General features: G+C 48.5%; 1 protein-coding gene across 1 annotated transcript in view; it reads right to left on the bottom strand.

The window, feature by feature from the left end:
• LOC121589659 (homeobox protein B-H1-like) overlaps positions 1-21224 on the bottom strand; it is a 28803-nt gene extending 7579 nt beyond the window's left edge. Inside the window, exon 1 of the mRNA XM_041908738.1 lies at positions 19306-21224. Within this exon, the coding sequence (XP_041764672.1) occupies positions 19306-20530 (1225 nt within the window). The 5' untranslated portion in view covers positions 20531-21224. The remainder of the gene's footprint in view (positions 1-19305) is intronic.
• Positions 21225-25452: the final 4228 nt, after the last annotated feature.

Raw genomic sequence — 25452 nt, 5'->3', positions numbered from 1 at the left:
CTGCTGCTGATGCTACTGCTTAAGGATTTTTTTAGACCTTAGAGTAAAAAAAAGAATTGTAAAGTAATTACCTAATGTACTAATATCTATTTTTAGCAGAAATGAGTGACCTAAAAGAGGCGTTCAAAAACCCACTCACAGTTTGGTTCCCATTTACCGAACTTCCAAAGCGCCAGGCACAATGGGATGATATTTCCTTTTGGTCGCCGTTCAGCAGCCCTCCAGAGCTAATCAATTACCATTAGGTGGCAGCTCCCTGGCCCAACGCACACGGACTCAGTGCCCTGCCCAAAACGGGACATGGGCATGAGCGAGCACCCAACACACAATAACCGGGTCGCACCTCAAACAATGATCAATTAACACTGTAATTAAATCGAACTTTCCACAAACACACCGACGAGGGTCCAACGGTGCTGCCATTGCTGGTGTTTTTCCCATACCTTCTAAAGCTTTTCCTTCCCGTGTGTGTATAGAGGCCGGCTTTTCTTCCCGTTTGAGCTCCCAGAATGAGTGGGCATTTTCCCTTTCGAAAGGGGGAGAAATGAAGAAAATTAGCGCCAGGCAGGCAGGAGCGAAACCAGCGGTCTTGTGCAAGTACGTCGGGCTTCTTGGTGTCGGTGTCGGTGAAGGGTAATTATTTTTATGACACGCCGAAATACTTCCCGCCACACACACACAAACATCGGACAACATCGCGTGAATGTCGCTCGTTTTCAAAGTGACGTTTGCGCGGTGGTGTGTGTGTGTGTGTGTCTACGGTAAGGGGCTTTAAAACACGGAAAACTTCCCTTCCCATTTCCCATCGCGCACACCGTGGTTCCGTGTCTGTTGCCGCTTAGCAAAAAAGGGGTAAAGTCGATGTCTGGGCCCAGGTCAACGGTGTTCTCGGTGCGATAGTAGAACTATCGATCGAGTGTTTTTTTGTTGTTGTGTTTGTTCCTCCGTGTGTTTGCTTCTGTTCCATAAGGTTTGGGGTGGTTTGAGAAAGCAAATTTTCAAATCAGATCGTGACTGGCACATTTAACGAGCCTTCGTACGGCCGTCTCTCCTCCAGCGAGCACTTCGTTGCACCTTCCTGTCTGGCTGCCAGCCGGCTCGGGCTCGTGGCACAAGGTAAGACGCGGTCGTTTTCGATCGGGGCGCTAATTTTCAATAAATGCCCCATTCGCTACAAACTGCAAAGAACAACAAAGCCCTTAAAACTCGCTCGCCGAAACAAACATGCGCTATTGATTGCGGGAACCATGGTCTGAGGGTTGTTGGAGGTAGAAGCACAGGAAGCATTCCTCTGCTATGAGAATGTTTTTTTTTTGCGTACAGTAGGATGAAAGCAACTGCTATGCCACCCACCAGCGGCTACTCGGGCGGTCCAATGACCACCAGAGTTGCGAACAAAACGTGCGTAGCGTAATGTTGTGTCTAACATTACATGTACTCATGTAATGTAGTTGCAATATGAGTGCTTAAAAGAGAGAGGAAAAAAACATGATCACAACACACAACTTATCCCAAAGAAACACAAACTCACACAAAAAAAATCGACATGAAATGCCCTTCCGCGCATCATTCATTCATTCATGCCGGAGCATCAATGTGCCGGAAAGCTGACAAAATGTTCTTCTCGCCCGAAAAGAACTAATTTACCCATTTGCTGTCAAAACACTGCACTCGTGGTGTGGGTTGTAATTTGAGGTTACAGCCCGGACATTTGCTGCCGGCCGTGTTTTTATCACTTTCGTTTGCGTTCTTGCCGGAGGAGAAAGTTGCAAGCACGGTGGCGCGGGCCCGGCGAACGAGAGAGACACACACGCACACATATATACATACAGAAAGAGAGCAGAAAAGGTCGATCCTTTTGGAAAGCAATAAATTAGGAGTGAGTGCACGGGTCATAAATTTTCTCTTCGCCTTGCCGGTTCGTTTCGTTTTCCCAAAGCCGTCAAGGCCCTCGGAGGAGGAGGGTTAGTGCTTCCACCGTTAGAGAGGAACCACTTTTTTTTTATTCGTAGACCCTCATCTATATGCAAATGTAACGTTGGTAGTAAAACATGCCCTTGCTGTTGGTATGTGGTATTTGTTACTGAAGCTTAAAAATCTCCTCAACGGAAACTAAGACTCGCTGACGCTTTGCGGGGAAGATGTTTGGAGTGGTATCGCTCCGGCACAACGCACCGGTTCAGTGGAGGGCTTGGGAAAATGCGGCCATCTCCCGAGTGCGTCTATTATCTAATCGATCCGGGGTTGAGGGTTATGACCACTGGGAAAAGCCGACCATCGATATCTAGGCCACAAACTGCACCGAGATTTACACGCTTGTCGATGGGGATATGGTTAGTGTTAAGTCTAGTTTGGCATGAAGAAGGATGTTTATTGATAGTAACTCGAATGATCTGTCGTTGTTTGCCTGTACCTACATTTGGCAAACAATTGATAATGATTCAGTGGGATTTTAAGGATCAGTAAAGATGCCCGAGCAGCCTGTTAGATGGGACATTATAAATGATGTTTTGCTTCTGTTGAGATCAAGTCTTACGTAAAATGTATTCATAACAATTCTGAAATTAAAGATAAATTCCTTACTCATGAAAAATTCGCGTTGCTTTTTATTCTGTACAAGTTAAAGATTCAATCTGCAATGGTACAAAAAGCACCTCCAAAACCTCACCCTGTCGGAGCAATAAAAAACGAAGAACCTCATTATCGAACAGCATTCCCTCGCCGAACCTGTCCAATTGCCCCTGCAATAATTGTGCGCGTTTCGAATGCAAAACTTCGTCCCGTATCGAAAACATTTACAGCACCTAATGAATCTTCTTCGGAGCCACCACACCATCACGAGCTTCGGGATGGGGGATGCAACCTGGTGCGGTGATCACAACAAGCAAGCAGGTCTCGTCTCTGTGCAGCGTTCATCTGACCGATCCACCGATTGCTGGTCGTAAATCTTGACATCATGCTCCGCTTTGCCCATGCAAATGCCATTTTTTTCTGCAGAACCTCCGCAGAATCTTCTCTGTCTTGCCGCCTTTTACATCCTTCACACGTAAATAGCGTTGATAACCGACAACTGGAACGGAGACTACGGCGTGGCATTGTTGAGCCTGTTGCCGAGCCTCGCGTTCTCCCGGGGCCGCGTTCCGGCTGTCGAAAAGTGTTGCCGATTCTCCCGAACGAAGCGGACAATCATTACGAATTGTGCGGCTAGTTTTGATGCGATGATGTTGATGATGGTTGGTATGTTCGGCGATAGGTGTCCAAATGTGACAAAAAAGATAAAAACAGTCAGCGTGTCAGTGTTGCGGGTTTGAGATGCTGAGCGTACCTGGACCGAGCTCGATGCGAAGTCGCAAAGTGTGCGCTTGAAGGTTGGCTTCGCAGGCACTGCCCCCGGTTTGGGGCAAGAGCGGTCGAAACTCGCCAACTCCGAAGCGAATGGATGGGAAACTGTGCGGCAAAAGCATAAAGCGATGCCGACAGCGGCAGTCATAAATGCTAATATTAAGCATCAATTTACTATCGTTTAAAAGCCATAAAATTAATAAAAAAAATCATTTCACCAAACGGGCTAACGGGGAGGGAGGAGCGGATCCTTAGTGGTCCAGAGTGAGTTTCTCTCTCTCGCTCTCTTGCTCTCTGTGGACACAAATCAACCCGTTGAAGTGGATGGTGGACGGAGAGAGAAATCGTTTCTTGCATGCTTGCCGCTTCGTATCGTAACGGGTCTAAATGGCTTGTGTGCAGCCAAGTTGACGTATCACGGGGCGCCGTCATCTTCGTACGTAATTCTGGCAGAAACGGACTGAGCAAGCCACCCTCACCCCACACACACACACACACACACACACACACACACAAGCAGGCTCTCGAAGATGCTCTTAACCGACCCATTGCTACTTAAGATAGGAGAAGCGGCGCAACAGAAACCACAAGCCACCGGGCCAGCCGACGATGCGACGGGAATGCAACTCGGCAGTGCGTGCACCGATAAGTAGATGGTAATTATGATTGTTTGAGTTAAACATAAACATTTGAGTCACTCTCTTGAAGCCACTTGAAGATACCGCCGAAAGGAAAGGTGCAAGCCATGGCCCACGGGATCATACTGCCAAGCCCTTGGCTTGGCGCAGTGCGCCCTCATCTCCCGTCTCTCGCTCTCCGGCTTGAAATGTTCCAGGTGCAGCGGCACAACAGCACTCTAAAATGCACCGCAGTTGCGCATACGCGCATCGGAAGTTTGATGAGAAGTGATTAATTCACTTTCCGTCTAGCTCCCCCGCAACACATACACAAACACACACACGCACACAGAGAGCTACATCGCACCGCAAGACCATTATACCGCCGGCTCGGGCGAACAGGACGTGTCGGGTACCGCAGAACGATGATGATGAGGGTAATTTCTGTCGGTCATTATCGAGCTTCAAGAGCGGGGTTTTGCTCCTTAATCGTGCTCAACGGAGCACGGCACTGAGCAAAACAAAGCGTACGAAACAAAAGGAAAAGAGCGCACAAGGAAGGGAAAGAAACAACATCGCAGCGAAACCCCCACACCGTGCGCGCCCCGTTTTGAGGTTTATTAATTTAAAAATCATTTATTCTTCGTAAAAGTGTTACCGTTCATCATCGTCATCGTTCAGCGGTGCTGCGGTGCCCGCGGGCTGCAAGGCTCGTTTCGCTTGAAGTGATAGAGCAAAAGGCGCCGGTGGTCGTGCAGGGAGTGGCTCTGACGTACAGCAGAGCACTATAAAGATCGATCTCGATACAACGATGGTTGATCGTTGGAAGCGTCTCAAAGGGATTCGGACCGAAAGGACAGTAAAATCACAACCATAGTTCCATTACCTGCGTTCGGATCATTGATGATGATAAGGTGGAAAATGTGCCCCAAACAATCACAGGCTCGCAAGTATGGAGCGAGTCCTCAATTTCGGAGATGACGTACGCAATCGAACTACAATACACCGAGGCCTACACTACAGCATGTTACAATTTCAATCTCCAGTCGGTACAAAACGGTACAGCAAAAACTCAAAATCGCAAAACAAGTTAAAACTCACACACTTATTGAGATTCAATTCTGACGCTTCAGGCGCCTCGGGCATTGAGAGGCCGCAGCTCGAAACTCTGGACGGAAGAAAACAGGAAAATTTGCCCTAAAGGGTGTGTTCACTTTTCACCCAGCGCTTTGATCTTTGCCGACAACGGCCAAAAGGAGTAAACAAAAAATCAAAGAGAGAGAGAGAGATAGAGAGAGAGAGAGAGAGAGAGAGAGAGAAAGAGAGAAAACTGGTGAGCAAAAAAATTATGTAATAAAGAGAGAACGAGATAGGGTGCCAACGGTTGGGAAGAAGGAAGGAACGAAAGATCACTTTCTGCGATACAGTGTGAACGCGTTTGCTGTGTCTGTGAGCCTGACTGTGGGTGCTACTTTTTGGTTAAGAATTGTGATTTGCGATGGTGTCATTGCACTATTTCCATGTTTGAACGAAACCATCTGCAAACAAAATCAACACACAGCCACAAGTTGGCACGCACATGTTATGCACCCAACCAACACTGAGAAAGAGATCACAACCACTCAGCATAACAACCACTGGCCGGATCGATCGCCGTCCTCCGATCGCCGGCTTGCTGGCTAGGCAAACAAATTGTTCCCGCTGTTGATGGCCGAAAACGTCTCGCGAGTCTAGACGGCGTGGTATGCTTGCAGGCCAGAGAAAGTAGAAACTCAAAACAATCCAACATCCGCCGTCTTGCGATTGATATTGGGATCAAAGCAGGTGGGTTTAACGCATAACATCGAGCGCGGAACGAGGCTTGAAGGCAATGTTTGCCCACATGCAGATATGCTACCGCATTCGTTTCCGACTGTTACGGTGTTACGGAGAGGCGAATGGCTAGACATGACTATTTACGCAGTAGTTGAGGTTGGCGTAGAGAAATCAGTGTCTATGGGCTGCTTCACTATTCCAAGAATAGAATGCCATTTATGCAACACATGTTACGCGGAGAACGTCTGTCTAGATGTAGTTTAGATAATGTTTTGGCTACAATGCATGTTAGAGACGGTAGACTTTGGAATATTCAAATTATGAGTATCTAATATTACTCAATCATTTCTTCAGAAAGATGTTTCTGTTTCGATCAACCATCGAACATGCTGCCACAGTTTATTGAAAAAAGCCCCCGAACCCATCAGCTGCCAACAGAAGAAGTCACACCGAATACCGACAAGATTGATTAAACTCAAATTGTGTCGCTGCGTGCCGCACAGTTGATGGAATTAGCAGCCCAAAATCAGCCAGTCTCTGGGGAAGAAGGTAAGGTGCGCGGTGTTCGTTGCACAGGAAATTGAAATGCCCTCAACCGTGTAAATACGGCGCGGGGACCAGCACCAGCTAAACGGACGGATACTACCAACACCACCACAGGAGCGGGGCGAGAGTCTCACGCAAACCCGCGTCCATCGCGGCAGCGACAAATGGGACAAAAACAAACTCACGAGAAAGCCATTTATAAAATTAATCGAAAAAAAACCGGACGGGCGAATGAAATGCCCCCGTTTTGTCCTACCGCGCTCGTTTAGGGCTTACGTTTTCTTGGTAATACGATTGTCGCGCGCGCGCGCTCGCTCGGGCCCGGTTCACCCTCTCGCGTAAGATGGCGATTGTGTGCCGACCGGGGGTAGTTTAGATAAGGCTTTTTTATGCTCCCCTGTACACTGAAAGAAGAAAGGAAACGCGAGTAGTATGTGTGCGTGTGCGTGTGTGTTTTTCTTTTCTTTCCCATACGTCTATTCATCGCATCGCCGCGGTTTTGTCACCCACCGGAGCATGACCAATGGCGGCGGGGAGGACCTCCGAGCTGAAGCAAGACCTCTCCATCTCCCGAAAAAAAGCTACATTCGCTTGCGTCCCATCCGATGCGATCGTTTAGGTACTGCCGTACGCTCGTTAGCTTGGCCTTTTTTCTCCCTTTCGTCACATCGCTCGTCGTCGCCGGCCGTCGAGTTTGGCCACTAATGCGAACCAATTGCGTCGGTTTGCTTTAACTTTTGTGTTCGACACCACCATCACTTCCACGCATGGGTAGGCACATTGTTTCCTTCTCCCTCCCTGCCATAGCTATTTGGTTCTGCTGGAAAATTGTCACTGCTCTTTTGCCACAATTTCCTGGTAGCAGAGCAAAAAAAGAGACCCGCAAGCGAATCAGGAGTTGAAGATTTAATTGAAACTAAAATTAATTGGAAATTAGAAGCATACCTGCGGTACGACGAGCTTCATGCAGCTTCACCATATCCACACCATTCATATGCTCGAAAATCGCTGCTCTGCCGCATGAGTATGGTGCAGTACCTGAGCATGAGAAGCATCCAGCAGATGCTCTGGCGGTCGGCCGAAAACATCTTACTCACGTTCTGCTACATTTTTCATTCGGGAAAAACTTCCCCGACGGGGGCGGAAATATCGCCCAGACCTCCGGCGATGTGAACCCGCTGCCTGCGGCACTTACCAAGTCGTCGAGATGATGTTGCCACAGCTCCAACGCAGACGCCCTGACGGCTGTCTGGGGAGGTCTGGGTCGTGGGAGATTTTGGCAGCGCTACTCGGCGCAATTTCTTTTCGCTCCACTGCAATCGCTCTCGACAGGTTTAACGGAGATGGAAAATTGATTGAAAAAAACGGGACCGCACATGTTTGCGTGTGCTTGGGTGGTCCAGATCGTCGTAGGTTCAATTTCCTGTAGGTGGTTTAGGTGCAGGCCGCTAACAGTTTTGAGTGTTTTAGAAAGTGTTTAAATTAATAAAACTCCTAACGTTTTAGTGAATCACAAACCCGGCGTTAAATTTTGTTTCGGCGTACAACTCTTTGTGAAAGTAACGCGCCCGCCGAGGTCGTCCATGTTCGCGTGAGCACCAATCAGCGGCGCGCGCCTAATCAACTGTTATCAAGCAGGCCCCGGGGTGGAAGCGATCCGTCATACGCACACGATGGTGGTTGTAAAACGGCCATCACTCTATCATCTGTCAAATTAAATTCACTACACCCGGCTACCGTTACGAATGATGGCGGCTGATGCGTGCTGATGATGCTACTAAAACATGTCAACAAGCCGCCCAGCGAAACAATCCCCACGGGGTGGTGGCACGCAATTGTAAAACATACGCTCCACCGCTTTGGCACGCTGGTAGTGGTGATGATGGTCGGTGGACCGTCTTGGCCGTGTGTATATACACGCACACAAGCAAACACACACACACACGCGCGGACGCACTTCCCTAAAAGCGCTGGGAATGAAGAATAATCACTCGACCATAAATCACGTCGTTTCGGGCGTTCGTTCGTGTCGTCTCCATTTTTCACCATTGAATGCCGCCTGCCGTTTGTGCGACGGGTGCAAAGACAGGGGAGTTTTGCCTTCGCAGGTTCGCCTTTGGCTGTTTTGGAAGGAAACTAGTAGTGGGAAACACATGGGAAAGGGAGCACCAAATCGTTTATTGCTTCGCAACACGCGGACGGAGCGAGCGCAAACCGTTGACTTTTGGGCTTGGGCCGGGTGACGGTTGCCAAGTGTCAAGTGTTGTTTACATTGGGGATTAATGAAACAATCTCCTATCGTTGCGTGTCCAACCCCTCCCCGTGCTTGGTCCTGTTCGTTTGGTGTTGGTCGTGAATGTGTGTGTGTGAGTGTGTTTGTGTCGCCGCGGGTGAACTGTGCAAAGCGAAAATTCGATCCAAATTGATTTATGGCGTTCGATACGCCGATCGAAATGGATCGATTACAAATTGTTTGCTGTTGTCGCTGTGTTGGGTGGAGGAGGGGGAAAGGAGAGGGAGGGGTTCATTGTCGTACCTTTTTGTTGGCGCAATTTTGATTAAGTAGCCAATAATCGAGCCACCAGTTGGGGGTACCGCACGACCAACGCTCAAGACAGATTGCTCCCGGAAGGATTTCTTCCGGCCAGTGCGGCAACACGATTTTTCATGCCGCATCCGTATCCGTATGTTTACACTAAAAATCATCACTTCGCACCGTGCTCAATGTGTCATCGATTATCGTTCCGGACGCTGGGGGATTTACGCTTCGCTTTTCCATCGGTTTTCGCTCGGTTTTTTCCCATTCCTTCTCGCTTACGGCAGTCGAGATTTTCAAACCCCCTCTGCTGTGCAACGGCGGGCTCGAAACTTCCGCTCCTCGGGTTGGTAATAGTTTAATGAAGCATGAATGCTCGCCAGACGCTCTGCACCACGGTCTGCGCCCCGGCAAGTGAAAAGCGTCGGCCTGCTGCCGCCGGGATTGGTAAAAATCTGCTGCACCAGCTGGGGATCTTCAAAACTCAACGTCTCTTTTTTGCGCCCGGACTGCCAGCTCCACTCCGGGCTCCGTGTGCTTTTCTTTCTGCACCACCCTTTCGCGCTGCACTCGTGCTGCATAAGCACTGCTCTTATTTACATAACAATGCTCACAATGGTAAGTGATCATAAATAAACATAATTATGGAGTCGGACGGCGTGTTTTTTTCCGGCGTCCTGGTTCGCCGTCTCACTTTTTTCTTCCTCTTCTGGTGTGTGTGTGCATTAGAGTTTTCGTTCAATTTTCGTTGCCCACTTTTTGCCCCGACTGTTCGTTGCTCGTTTCGCTCCGTTTTCGTACTCGCTTTCGCCTGTGCGGAGTGATCATGATAGAAAACCCAAGCGATACTCCTTCATCCCGTAGCCCAGTTCACCAGGCCAGCGCTTCTCTCGCCTTGTTTTGCCATACCGCCGAGGTCCGCTTTTCACTGGGCGTTTGATCGGACTTGTTGCGAGCGATTGGTTTTGACGTATCAATCGATTAAAGCACAAAAAATGGGCCTCAGCCTCCACTACCGCAAAGAGCGTGAATCATTAGCTTCGCGTTCGTGTGCTGGCAGCGGAGCGAGGGAAGAGTGTGTTTGCGAGCATCATTATGACGTTTGAGCTGGTTAAGGTGTCGGGTTCCGCTTTCGGTCATTTCGGTGGCCGGTAGGCCGGTTGGTGTAGGTGTTAGAAGCGATCGCCGGCTGCCCCTGGCGTGGAGGTGCCGACGGTGGGCTCACCAAATCTCGCCCGCTTCCTTCAGGGGCTTTCGGGACGATAATTACAGGGCACGCATTCGCCGCCGACTATCGAATTAAGGGCGCTCGCCCAGGTTCTCATTCTCGGTCCCGCCATCCGTTCTGTTGTGCAGCTTCAGACAGGCTGCAAGGAAGTGGCAGCACTACTTCGGGGTTTTTTGTTTTCCACGCCGCCCCACCAAGAGGAAGCGCTGCCAAGATCAAAGACAAACGGCCCGGCCGCGGTAATGATGATACTTGCGGTCAATCACTGCCGACGCTTTTAAGGAGATGACCAGCACCGCCACCACTACGAGCCGCGCGGTCCAGAATCAATTAACAAATCAATAATTGCCGTTCATTCATAAGCCGAAGGTGGCCGATCTGTCGTAGGATTGGGACAGTTCTTAACAAAAGATGCCAGTCTCGGTTGGGTGAGGTGACGTGAGAACTCTCGGCATGATTCACCGAGCGATACTATTTGCTTCGGAAGCGTTTGTTCTAAACCCAAATTGCCCGAACTGATTAGCATTGATTAGAAGCTGGCTGGGAAACTAAAGAACACATCGGAATCGATCCACCGAAGATGGAGGAAGAAGAAGTTTTCTCCGATTCCCGTTTTGCTTCCTCCCGGTTTGATCGGGCAAGATGGTCTTCCCTGCACGGGGAACGAAGGAAGGTGATTTAATTTGACAGCTGAGTGAGTGGCGAGCTCGTTACGAAGTGACGGCGGATTATAGCGGTCAGTTGTGGAGATCCGATTCGTTCGCCGCTCTCCCGCAGTCGGTACAGGGCTTTTGACTCTCGAGTGCGTGTTCCTTGTCGTGCACTTGTTGAAGGACCTTTTTCTTCTTCTGTGTGTTGGGCTCGTTTTGTTGTGATTGTCGGTTGTCAGTCAGTGACAACAGCAGAACAACCAAACAACAACAACAGCCAGTCAGCCAGCCAACCAACCTCTAGCACCTCTAAGCCGATGATACTTTCCACCGAACGGAAGAAGTGCATCCAAAAACAAACTCGTCGACCAGAGAGCTCTCCAGAGCGAGATGCGAGAATGGTCTAAAGCGGTTGGAGGTTTTGTATTTGTGCGAGCCTTAAAGACTTAATTGGATTGAAATCGGACAACTTCGGGGTGCGTTGAATGGCCGCTCTCAGCTCACCAGAGTGTTGTGTAAGCCGAAAACGAGCCCGTGTACCACCGGCAAAGGTTATCAACGTCGGTGGCAGCTTCACCTTTTTTTTTTGTTTTTGGGATGATAATTGGAGCAAACGTTCAAACACACGTTCAAACACACTCACATAGACACACGAAATTTGGTTGCGCAAATTTTAAACGCGCAACGATTGCGCTGGCAATCAAAACAGGTATTGCGCGAACGATTTCATTGTGAGCGGAGCGCAGAAATGGGTTTGAATTAAATAATTAAGTCGAACCGTGTTAATAGGCTTTACTAATACCGCCCGACCATTCCGACTCATTAACATCTTTTATTGCTGAAAAACGGTGGAAAATGTATTTGAATCGGATGCTAATGAGGTCTTGCTGTAGGCCACACCGCAGAACAAAAAACAACACCCAAACGAGTGGAGCATATTTTTGGTACCATTATCTCCGCTCTATCCCTTGTGATACCGAAACCAAAAAAAAAAAAAAGAAGCTAATCTAAAGTTGTAAACATAAAACAAAAAACCTCATATCTCAAGCATCGACACGAGAGCCTAAACCAGATCACCAGATACCAAGACCTCCATGATCGTAGCGCGTCGATCGTTTAGCGAAAATCGGAAATTAATTGAAACTCAATTTGTCTGGAACCTGTGTGTGCATGTGTGTGTGAAGTAGTTTCTTTTTGGTGTGCCGTAGCCCTTCGCTCCTTTAGACCCTTACCGAACAGCTCTCCCCGACAAATACATAGCCCTCTTGTCTCGCTGGGCGATAGTGTGCGAGAGCTCACTTGAAGCCAATTGCCACGGTGAGGCCTCCCAAGCAGCGCTCAGAAGCGCGCGATAGAGTTATTACCAGCATCGATCTTCTGCAAAATTGTGGATGGAAAAAGCATCAAAAATGCTGCTGGCCAGTGAAATGGGTTTGAGTCCGATCAGGTGAGCCAGAGAGCGAGAGAGCGAGAAAGAAGGAGAGAAACAGAGAGAAAGAGATAACCAAAAAGCCCCATTCACAGTGAAGATGGCAGCAAATCTCAAGATCGAGTAGCTGCAGAAAAAGGAAACACAAAGCAACGCACATCTCCTCACTCCCATCCGGCCCGGGCTTCTCCTTGGTCAGCGTGTCATCCTTTCTTTCTCACCTTTTTTTACCTCTTTCATATGAGCCTCCTACGTGAGCAACAGAGAGAGAGAACACGAGAGAGGCTGCAGCGAGAGCAAAAAAAAGCGAACACAAAAAGCTCCCTCGGCTCATTGTGCCAGGGCCGGGCGGCGGCATCCTTTGATCTTCTTCCAATTAGCCCAGCCGACACCTTTGGGCTCGGTCGGCGTTGGCCTTTGATCACCTTGTTGCTGCTTCCACCATTTATACCGGAGGCCGCTCGCCACACACAGGCAGACACATCATCATCATCAGCAGCCTCCCGCCCTGCTCGCTGCCCTGCCCACAGCCCAACGGACAAGATCGGGCTCGAGCGAGACGGCGAGCTACGGGGATTCTGCTTTTGAGGTTGTTCGCTCATCAACACCGAAACGGCCGAGCACCGACCGGGGTAACCGGATTGAACGCCTCGGACGCCGCAGTGACTCGGGCGAACTGTGCTGTTGGGCTGGGCTGCGAGGGAGCGGCCAGGAGAGGCTCCCCGAGTCGCCCGAGCGGGGTGGCCCAGTGAGTGAGCAATCTTGCAGCCGCACTTGGCGAAGAACAATTCGTATTAAGAGGATATTAGTTAGCATTTACAGTTGGGAGGAGAGGGGAGGGGGGGGTCCGATTGTACCAGTCATCCTACACAAAAGCGCGCACCGGGCCGAGGTGGGTTGCGGGCTTCAACACACACACACTTGCGAAACTGACGATCTCATACGTGCTTGATCACATGCTTATGCTTTTTCGACACATTTTCTCCTCCACGCGCGTTTCCCCCGGCAGCCGAAACATTCGTCATATTCGACCGTTTCCGCTGGCACACATTCAAATCTCGTTTGATGCGCATCAGGTTTGCCTCGATCCCCTTCCCTTCTCCCGAATTGCTGCTGCCCGAGCCCAGTCCCAGTCCAGGTAAGGCCGTCTCTCCTCGCTCCCACTCCGTCCGTGCGGTTGCTTGTTGTTGGCTTATTATGACTTTTATTGTTGTATCTAATAGTTGAATGAGTTATGCTGTTCAGCGAAGGAACCGGCATCGACATCGAAAAAACGAACTGGTGTGTTGGTGCCGGCGGCGGCGGCGGCAAAGCCCGTTTGATGCCGCAGCCACGGGGGCAGCTAATCTGTGCAGCAACTTCACCCAAGCTAAAGGTGACCAGGCAAACGGACGCCTAGTTTAAAGCGTCGACAAATTCGGCATCACACCCAGTGGACTTCCACAACTCCCCGATCGAGCCGGGTCTTTGGGACCATTAAAACGATGATTGAGAACCGGCGGAAAGGTGGAATTATCAATCGGCTAATGGCTATTAACAGGCAGGGCTTTTGTTCGCGTTCTGGCTTAATCTCGGGTCGCCCCGGGAATGGTTCTCGCCTTGTTCGGGGCATGTTTTCAAGCACGAAACAAAATGTCATTTTGATAATCCGATACATAAGTATTGTGCTGATAGGCGAGCATCACGTTAACACCGTTGAAGCAGGTTGAATGAATCGATGTAAAAAACTAAGATAGCGACTGGTTGATTTGAATTATTGAGATAAGCAAGATACACGATTAGCCTTATCCAACAGCCTAATTAATTCCGAACCTTGCATTAAAGAATTAATTTGCTACCCATGTGCAACCCCCGGCCCAGTGCAATCTTTTCGGCGCGCTAAAATGAACGCCCAATCTGACAGCATTTCACATGTTTTTTTTTTATCTGCCCAGATCGCTGCAAGCTCTCCCTTCCTTTTGGGGGCCATTCTTCGGCTTTCGGCAACGATATTCACACTCCTCGCTCTGGTCGGTGTCGATTATTGTTTCGTTCTTTTCGGTGAGTTTTTTTGTTGTTGTTGTTGTAGCTTCGATGCAGAATTATGATTGCTGGCGACGAACAAACTGGCCGCCGGGCAGGCAATCCGCCCTTCTCCATCCGCACCGGCGATTTGGAATGTTTGTCCTCTTCGCGCGCAAAACAACGAGCTAAACGTTTATTGGTATATGTTGAACGTTGCAAGCCCGGTAGTGTGTGTGTGTGTCTGTGTCCTACGATCCCTTTTCTCCCCTCATCCCGACAGAATAACAAGGAGATCAAGACCCGAAAACTGTAATCAACCGGTACTAAAGTGATTAAGTCAATCAATGAAAAATTGATGATCTGTCGGCATGTGGCCTTTGATGTAGCGAACATTTCGTATTCCACCCGTCCGCCCGTGTATTGTCCTCCAGCCCAATCACTTCCTTCGACCTGCTTCCTTATGCGTCGAGCGAGAAGGAGCCCGCAACAGCCGCAGCAGCAGCAGCGCCATCGAGAGGGGATTTTATTCAAACCAATTGTGGAACAGGCCTCGATCGCGAGCGAACCTTTACCGGGTGGAACTCGCGCACGCCAACAACCCCTTCGTCCAGCTTTAGTATCGCTTCCAGACAAGGGGTGTTTGTGTGTGTGTGTGTGTGTGTGTGTGGAGAGTTAAGTAGGAAAGGCGAGCGCGCTAATAAGCTGCTCTACGGATTGCCGATCAAAAGCGGCAACGAGCCGGTCCTGCAGGCCGTCGCTGAGCCCGGGTCTCGAATGGATGGGAATGAATCGAGGTGTCGATGTCCAGCGGTGTCTAATGGTTCTAAGACGAAGCGGACGAAACGAACGCAAACGGCACTGAGCTGAATGCACCACCGATCGTGTCCAGGGCAAGCCCAGGGCGAGTGAATTGATTTGCTTTGGACGGTTTTGGAGCGCTGTGAATGAAGGTGGTGAAAGCAGTACCGTTTCAATTTCGTTTAAAGTTGAAAGAAACACCTGCCTGCAGGAAATGAAATGTTTCCCCTTATTTTCTTATTTCTTTTGCCCAAACAATTGCCCTAAACATAGTACATCGAATGTCTTTTGATCGCGACAGAATGTAGTTTCAGCTGCGCAAAGCATCTTCGCTCATCTTGCTTGTTTGGCTGTCATCGCCAAGGCCGGCTCGTTTGATGTAGTTCAATATTTGTCCTTCTTTGATGTTGCTGCCGTTGTCAAACATTGTGATTATGCGCGCGGAATTATTGTGCCCGAGTGCCCAACACTTTCGTGATCAAAGAGCATTGTTCCCGTTCTGGCACATGTGTGCTTCGGCTTTCGAAGCCACAAAGCCGTCCACGGAAACCGGGCGCGTCAGTGCAAAATTGCATATTTGCATCTTCCTCCAGACCAAACAACTGCCGACGGGTAGAAAACAATTAAAGACAACGCGGACGCACTCACAAAAAAAAACGACACACAAAACACCAGCAGTGCCGGGTCACCTCACCATTAGTGTCAGTTGCAGGCAGCCAAATTTCAGGGTCGGTCGCCGATCTGGCTGCTAGCGGTAGGCACCGCGCTGGCTGTTGTGTTGCCTTCGAACTGGTGCGAAGGAAAACGCAGGAGCGACGGCCTCGCTTGACATCCGGAACGTGATAATTTAAAGTGGCACTGGCACCGGGCAGATCCACGGCGCAAACTGCAACGTTGGCCGCTTCGCCCGCCGATCGTCACCGCCATTAACCGTCGGCCCTGTCAGCTGCCATCGGCGGGCGCTGAGGGGCAGCGAGCCGGTGGCTAAAAAAGAGTCGGTCTGGCGACAATAAGCGATCATCGCGTGATCGCTCAGGATCGCACCGAGGTTACCTTCGATTCGTTCCAGCGGTGCGGTTCGGTGGCAGCCCCGGGAGTTGGCCGGTATTTTTGGGACCGTTTTGGCCGCCGCTCCACTCCGCTCCCTCTCGCTCAGTAGACTGGGCCGCCATGACGAATCGCGTCGATTCATCACGCACGCTGGCGAAGGATTTCGGTGGAATGCCGACGTCCGTTTGATTCGAGCTCACCGACGATGGTGATTCACCTGGACGCCTGGTTGTTGGTGCGTTAGGAAACAGGATGCACCTGATTAGTGAGCAAGTGGCCGCCGCACACATTAAGCAGCGCACGGAAGACGCGGTAACAAGAAGCGGAAAAGGGAAAAGGTGACTCAAAAAAAAAAACAGGGAAAGATAAAAACACATCGTTTCCATCCCGACAATAACATAATTGTTGGATCAATCTAAATCGGGCGTAGCCAATTGGATGTAACGTGTTATTTTCTCTCACCTTGCCCGACACTTTTTGTTTTCGTAGTTCGTTCTTCGTTCGGGTCGCTTTGAACCTGAGCTTTGGGAGCCGCAAAACCATCATACGTTTTCTTTGCTGCTTTGGTGGTGCGTTGATTGGAATTTGCTAGGCTTTTGATGATTTTTGAGCGCTGTTCCCAGCTGATGCTGCACATCAGGAAAAAAAATCAATTTGTCAATGTACTAAAGTTCCCACGCAAAAATGCCAATGCGCACCTACCGAACGGTTGGTGAATCAATAAACGCAACCACAGCATTGAATTACGCGCAGCAAAGCTTATTTGCCAAACCAATTTGGGCAAGGCTCGGATCAGTGCTCGGAGGCACTTCTCCTTCTAGGTTCTCGTAATCGACGATGATTACGCCGAGATCGGTTCCGTCAGCTGCGGTAGCGAACGATTTGATCTTGCGGCATCTTTCAACGATGATCCGACCTTGGGCACTCTGTTTGGTTGTAGCGGATTGGAAGATTCGGTAATTGGATTTTGATTTATTGCACACTTCGGAAATCCCAAAAACAGGTTCCTGCTCAGCGTCGCTCAGACCAGAAGCTTCGGGGCCAATATTGTTCCAATATATTGCGGACGTGATGCTGCTTCTCACGTCTGCGTTGTGATCCGCTTTTGTTCTTTTGTTTCCGTAACCATAATTTCGATTAAATCACGATCATTGGAGGTTTTTTTTCTTCTTTGGAGCTTTATTTTTTTTTAAAGGAACGTTGTTGATTCAGTGTTTAATGTTTAAAGAAGAGGATCATCTCGTAAATCGATATTTGCTGCTTCTGCTAGTATGTTGTTGCACGTGTCCATATGTACAATACATGTTTGATCCGCTGTACTATATATCTTTCTGAACAAGTTTTCTGTATTTAGGATGAAGAAATGTTTAACAAGTTCAATTCAGTTTAATGCCACTGTCTTCAAACAAAATGGAACCATCGTGCATAATTTACCAGTATCCGAGTGCCCGCACTACCTATATAATTAAGAAGCAGAGCAACGGCACAAAGCAGTAGTCGTGACGTCGCAAGGGTAATTAACCCCGAGACGGGCAGGAGCCACGATCGCGCCTTGATTAAGCAGCATCTCGTTAGTTAATCAGTCTGCAGCTCCTCAAAAATAGCGATCCCCCGATAACACACGCTACAGTCGGATTGTGACGGAAGTAAACCTAGCTTACCGGAGGGTGGCAGTGGTGGTTAGGAGGTTAATGGCGGCGGCGGCAGCGGCAGCAAATCTTCTCCAAGCCCCTCGCGCACACCTCAATCGACGATGAAAATTGCTCGTTAGCTTAACAAACGAGTCCAAAACCGTACCGCGGCTCGGTGATGCAGCAAACACGAAACAGCCGAGGATTGCTTGTCGTGCATTAATGTGCCACACTGTCAGCGTGCCGGGCCGGTGCAAAAACAATGGACAATCTCATCCTTACTCTTCCCTTCCAGCTCCGTTAGTTCCCCAGCTGCCATGAGGGGCAGATTCGTGTTGCCCTCAACGAGCCATTGCGTTGTCTCTATTGCGTTTACAATCGCGTTACAATCGCGCATCGGCATCGCAACCGTGCCGAGTTCCCACTTGACTGCAGGGGTGGGTAGAGGGGACGAATGCGTGATATTATGGGCCGCAAACAAACACAACAAAACTTCGCGGGAGGGGAAAAAAAACAACCAACACGAAACATCGTTTACCGAGCCACCGAGCACCGCCATCGAGTCCGCTGCTCCGGCCGGCAGGAGAAATGGTAATCAGATCTCATTTGTAAGTCTTGGTAATCTAATTTTAATTCCAAGTCTCTCCGTCATCCAATACCGACCGAGGAGTGGGTAACGAGTGGTCCAGATATTCGCTCAAACGGCTAACGTTATGTGCAGCTCGGTCGGGTTAGTTGGCAGCGTTATCATGAATGTTGCATGAGTAGGTTTCATAAATTATCAAACGCTTTCCATCACGACTGCTCTCTCTCTCTATCGCTGTTGGAGAGGAGGAGGGAAGGAAGAAAGTCAACAAACGCATCAGGAAGGTAATGAAAAGGGGAAAAGGTAGAAAAGATAATAATACTGGATTATGTAGTATCGTGTAGGAGAATCGTTTCAAAACTCTGAAGTTTCCGAATCGAATGAAGTTTCGTTGAAGGTTTCTGATTTGAGCAACCAAGTTAAAAAAAGACAATTACGATTAGGAAAATAGTTCAAAATCCACACCAATCGTAACCTTTTCCGCTTAACTTGCGCTCCCAAGTGACGCTTTTCCTCACACTTTCTTTTGTTTGTAATTGGAGTAGAGTTTGCTTATTAACCTTTATTGCTGGTAGCTCTCCTGCTGCTTAAATAAAACTGCCAGACAGTGCAAATATTTGAGCAATCGTAACTACTGCATAGAAAAAGGGACAAGCGAGCGAGGTTCGTCTGCCATTGATCTGCAAACAAATCGTCCAACTATGGCTGCTTTATGAGGCGAACATCCGTGGGGGGAAAACCCCGCGCGGGACGCACTGTTCAAACAGCGTCTTATTAGCAAAGCAAGCAATCATGCCACAGCGAAGCGACGCCTACTTGGTTCCAAGCTTTGTTTACGTAGCGACCTTTTTCACTTCACACGTTCGATTGCGTGAAGTCCAATGTCCTGGGCAAGGCATCGGCAATTAGCAAGTAGAAAGTCAACAAAAGAAGACATTTGCTCACGCAACGAGACGTGTTTTTATGAAGGAAACTCGAAGGACAATTGCTGCTGCCAGTCCGCACAATTACCCGTAGCGTATTTCCAAATCTTCCGAATCATTCTTTTACGCACGAATCTATGCTCAACTTACCACTTTCTTCGTTCGATTCGTCGAAGTTCTTGTTCGTCATCTGGAACAGGGCATCGAGCGGCGTCCCGTTCGGTGCCGTCTTGCTGCCCGATTTGGCTGCCCCGCTAGAGCCTCCGTTAGCACCGGTTCGGCCAGTACCATCGCCCGCACCCGCCGATCCACCGCCCACCCCAGACGACGAGGACTGAGACGACTGGTGGCTCTGGTGGTCCGACCCGCGGCCAATTTCCGGCGAACAGCAATCGCTGGCCGCCGAGCTCGACCGCTCCGACCCACTCTCCGACGGGATGATGTCCATGCTCATGTGCCGCAGCAGCTGGGCCTGCGCCCGGAAGTGTTCCTGCAGCTGCTGGTGGTAGTCCAGGGCTAGCCGGTGCTCGTAGTGCAGCAGAGCCGGTGGCAGAAAGGGCCGCACCGGGATCGGCCCCCGCAGATGGTCCCAGGGTCGCACGATTTTGGACGCCGCCTGCTGCAGCGTGCTACTGCTGTGATGGTGATGGTGGTGGTGGTGGGCCGCCGCCAGATGGGCCGCCGGATGGTGACCGGTGAGATGCAGGTGATGGTGCGACAGGGAAGCATGGTGCAGGGCGGGATTCATCGGCGGTGGGCTCGGTTCCCGCGTTCCCTCCCGGCTTGCAGCCTCCGCGTCGCGTCCCAGGATGTCGGCAATCGAGAACGACTTGACGCCTTCGGCCGCAGTCGACCCGGAGGACGATTTGGTAGTGTTGCTGCTGGTGGTAGTGCTGGTGGTGAGGGTGGTGGCCGAGTTGCCGCTATTGTTGGGCGAGGTGACCGTGTTTGCACTGCTCGCGCTGTTAATGGGCGTCGTGGGGCTCGAGCCCCGGCTGATGGATTCCTTCGGACTGCCACCGGGCGGACTGGCGAGTTCGACGCCACTACCACCCTCCACCATGCGCAGCCGCTTGAGAGGCGTGAAGTAGTCTTCGGCCCGGGCCTGCAGTGCACTGACCGCGGCATGGGCATGCAGGGCCGCCGGATGGTGCGGATGGTGCGGGTGAACGAGCGGATGATGGTGGACCAGGTGCGTCACCGCTAGCGAGTGCGGATGGGGCAGATGGGCGGGGTGGGCTGAATCGCTTCCGATGGGCGGTGGACTCGGCGAGCCGACGGATATTTCCGACCCAGCGGGACTGCTGCACGGCGGTGGCGGACTGCTCGTCCGACACAACATCTTGCCTGATCGCAGATCGGCTTCTTCGAGCATTTTTGTTTTATGGGAGGCCGTTAACAAAAGGGTCTGAATTTTTAATCAAACAAATCTCGCCAATTATCCCACACAAACAACGCGGGATGAGATCATGAACAACTACAGCAGTGAATGGAACTATCTGCCTTATCTGTCACTTAACACACGGTAAACATTGCGTCTTAATTTTTAGCACATATCGTCACACCAGTAGCCTTGCTTTTTGCACTTTAAATTCATTCTTTTTTGGCTTCGAGAAAACGTTACAAGTTGCACCACCTTTGCCGTTAACTTTATCTCTTCGACAGTTTACATAGTACGCACAAAAACACGCCGCAATTTATTCTCCTTTCTTTCCCTATGCACACACAAAAAACGAACGACGATGTGCTAAATTTCCTCACAATACCAATTGTCACGCCACACGAATGCTCCAAGATCGCACTGTACCGCACTGTATCTCTGCACGCCGCACTGGAAAACTCTTCACTTCAACCCAAGCGCGCACCTGCCAAGACGCGACAGCAAAGCTCGCACAGCGCAAACACAACGCACGAACACGCACACCGCGCTATACGCTACGCCGACAGGAGTGTGTAGTACGTAAACCCCACGCACTGGCTGCCCAAGAGCACTTCGACTTCGAAACGTGTCCGCACGACCACGAGGCGTTCGCTTTGCCGGTTGGAAAGAAACTTGTTCGCTCGGTCCGTCCGCAGCCTCGCCTGACGGATCGGTCGGTCGGCGCGTTTGCGTGGTTTGCGTAAGGCCGGCATTTTTTCCTCTTTGTGTTGCGCCGTTGCAAAAGTAGGCGGAGCTAACGAACGGTTGCGCACTCCGCACAGCCAATGAGCGGGCGCCATTGCTGCTGCTGCCGCCGCCGCTGCCGCTGCCTTCCGGTTCCGGTGGCTAATTTGTTAAGCTGGTTAATTGACTTTTGAGCGCATGTAGTTAGGCGACTAAGTGCAAAAGCGTTTTAGAAGTTAAATGTATTATTTATTGCGCGCTCGAGAGCGCTCCGGCCGACGCGCACTGTCTGTCCCTTTTCGTTCTGCTAGACGGTTCGGTGCTTTCCGTTTCCGCACAGCACACAGTGTGCACTGTGGCCATTGGGGCAGTGATTGCTTGGTTGCGCTCGCTCTTTGGTTGTGTTGTGCGCCTTGTGCCTGGCGTACGGTTACACGGGGGTTGGTGTTGTTTGCGTCTTAGCCTTTCTTATTGCTCGTTACGAAAGGAGATTGAAGGATTGCCAGCTGCACGAGTGCTGAAGCAGCATTAGCAAGCGCAGCGGGTCTTTATCGATCTATTGCGCTCTATTTATGTCACTTGCTCGTCATCTTGGTTTTACGATGCCACTTATCAACGAGTCGAGCTTTTCAAGAGTTTCTTTTTAAGAGATAGCAAATGGATCTTCTGAATTAATGACAGAATGTAACACAACTGTGGTATTGTATATAAAGTTGGAATTAAAATTGTTTGTTTGTTTCTTCGTTTATTCTTAAATTTAACATATCTTTTTTCTCGCCTTTGTAAGCAAAGACGTAAAAAGCAAATATGTTACAAATAAATAATGAAATGGAATGTTTGGTATTCATCTACAAGATATCCATAAAGAAAACACACACAAAAATCGTTTTGAGTGCATATAAATTGTATAATTGTACCAAGCACAGTAACATAGCATAATAAAACATCTTCGAAGCAATATTCTTTTCTATCTTTCTCCTCCATCATTGTTTCTCGCTAACCAAGCGGATATGGTTTCCAGAATGCATCTGTTTTAGCCCGTGTTGTGCAGTTAGCCACAAAATCAACCAGCTGCTGCATGCTATCAACAATAACACACAGCAAAACCAATGCACGGAACAGACGGCCACCGTGGGAAGGGAAGGAAATTTGAATTCGAAAAAACATTTGTCAGTAATTCACCAAACCGACCAACGCGCTTGTACCACAGCGAAATTCGGCCTGTTCGACTCCAATCGCCTCATAGAAAACACCGTTCCACGCACCTTAATTACGGTCTACAAATAATCAAACCAGCTTCAAGTTAAGCACGTAAAGGAAGGAGCGGAAATGACTTTATAATCACCCGTTTCTTTGGTGTGGATTGCGAGTGGACCGTTTGTCAAAATTCGACCGTATGGGCGACCATTTTGTAAAACCATCATTCGTAACTACCGTTGATCATCTGCTCCTAATTGATATATTACGTGCTAGGTGTGTTTGTTATACGCACGTACGCAATGTTTTTAAGGTTGGCCGTCCAAAATGATGGGAAAAATTGTCAAAGAAAATTGCGATTGGTTCGTAGCCGTAGACTCTACCAATGCTCGAAAGGTTAAAGTAGTGATCATTGAAATATGTTTAATATCTTTTATTTTTCCAAACAACTTTTGTTTAATGGAACAACGATGCTTTTGTCAGACTCTGCTACTCTCAAATTTAATATCATCATAAGCGCGTACTGGATGACGGAAGCAAATACTCAAGGGTAAATGAAACAATTGTTCTAATTACTCAATGTTCGTCCCTCACGATTCGACAGTTGTCAATTTTGTTGTAGATCAATTAAATCCCCTCTACTCGTAGCCCGGTCGCAATACAATCTGAATCTACATTCTCATCGTGGTCATCAATGTGAAAAGAGCTTCACGTCCCTTGGGCGGTCTAATCAACGAAGTAGAGCCTCTAAACAAAGCAGTTTATAATTAATACGTGCAATGTTTTTAATGCAGAATATTACGCCTAATAGCTGACCAGCAGACCTCAATCAGTGAGATTGTTATCGTCGAGCAATTTCCGGCCTTCAGCCAATCTTTTTGGCATGAGCAATTTACTCAAAAATTCACATTGAACTAAATGAACAGCGCAGCAAAAAAAAAGGGCAATATTAGGAGTTGATTCACAAAGTGAATCAGTACATGAGCAGAATGACATATTATGCATAATTAAACGAGACAAAGTTTTGTTACACTTTTAAGCGTCTAGTTACTTGGCTAATTCATCAGAGGGGTTTTTAGTTTAATTTTATAAATTCTACTGTATCATTCTATTTGCATAAAAAAATCATTCGAGCAAATTCTCCTCTAGCAACATTGTATAAAACATAAAAAGAACATTATATTACACTTCTCGGGATGCAAATGCAGGGGACAAACGGTGGATGTGTTACCAACAGTTGAATCATAAATATTCTTGATTGACGTCTCATCGTATGGCGCGAGAAAGGTAAGCGACACCGAGTTAATCATTCATTGCGCCAACTGTCATCCAATCGATAAATTGTAGCATTTTACATCCAGCACGGTCTTTGATCCAAACCGATACAAAAAACCTACACCTAAGGGAAGCAACAGGCAGCGTAATAATTTCGAACCAGTTGAACTGTTCTTACACCCATCCCATCACAACGGGAATCAGAAGTGGATGTCATCCGATGAACGGTTACCGGTGCTGTCGCCTGACATTTCCACTGATTACAGTAATTCCGTGGAAGAGATTTTAAAATTAAATGCAATCAAAAGTGCATCGATACAATCGGATGGGTCGCTGTGGTTGCGATTCGTCCTGGTGCCATCACCAGTTGACAATGTCCGGTACGGATGATTTATCGCAGCGAATCATTATGGAGCGAATTAATGGTTGATCGAGTGTAGTGCCATCATCCGGTGCGCATTTTGTCTGGGCATATTTCCTACCCACCACTCGGTAAAAACTAATTCGCTTCGATAGTAATGAATCAAATGCACCCGATTGGCACTTCCTCTTGGCGTTATTACATGATGAAAGCTATGGCCAGGCTGCTACCGGAGCTGCACGGATCCGTCCATTTCTGTCATATTGATATCGTACACGGCTTATCAGGATGGTACGTGGATGAACACGGTGTTGCGTGAATGCGCGAATACCCATTAACCACAATGGCAAGTGGAAAGTATCGCTTAATTAAATTGAACACTCCAACGCAATCACTTTGCAGTTCACGTGTCTAGGAAAATTACGAATAAACTGAACAACACACAACACCAGCAATGGAACGTGCTGACGGCCCTCGGCCTGCAAGCAATAGTGTTTGTCTGCAGAAAATCACCTCTAATGTTTGGGGTCATTTGTAATATCTGTTAGGATTATTATGGAATGATGGATATGTGTCGGACATCACCAGCGAGAAGCAATAATGTAGCGAGAATAATTGCAAAAGTATTGCCCTTTAAATTCAATACAGTGTTTGCATGCTTGGAAAAAATAACACCCTGAAAGATGTTATTTAACTTACATGAAAAATAGAAAACAAAACAATTACAGCGTTTAGAAATGCAACAAATGACATAACATCAAAATTCAATACGATAAGATATTACTCTTAAAGGCATATTATACTTTAATCTTATTGCCTTGAATTGAAATATAATAACAGAATCCTAAATGATTAAAGAATTAAAAATATCATCAATTGTTTATTGTTGTCAGTAAAGTCAATGGCCAAACAAGCGAACTTATCACCGACTTGAAAGTAACACTACTAATAAGTACTAACGCATCAATTCACAAATCAATCGCAGTGTACAAGATTTTTATACTTTAGATTATTAGATGTTAGACAGATCAACGAAGATTACTAGAGTGGGGCCAGTTAAAAGACATGTAAATTAATTTTACGGGAGCCATTGCAATCATAGGGTCGTTTTCGCTTTATGCACTATAGGAAGGTCAGTTCTTAGGCTGTAATTATGAAACATTCTAGGATGGACATTTATTTTGACTCTAGCCAATAGTTTTGGCAAATCTATGTCACCGACAATGAGCTTGGACATACAAGTATATTGGGCATTATCGTCTCCTAGTAACTGTGACCAGACCAAATAACAAATAACGGGTACGGTACAAAGGAAAAGGAGTTCCATTACGCCATGGGGTGAAGTGGAAGACAATACGCG

This window comes from Anopheles merus, chromosome 2R (genome assembly GCF_017562075.2).
Source record: "Anopheles merus strain MAF chromosome 2R, AmerM5.1, whole genome shotgun sequence".
NCBI classification, from domain to species: domain Eukaryota; kingdom Metazoa; phylum Arthropoda; class Insecta; order Diptera; family Culicidae; genus Anopheles; species Anopheles merus.
The sequence above is the reverse complement of the archived record's forward strand: the minus strand, read 5'-3'. Positions and strand labels throughout refer to the sequence as shown.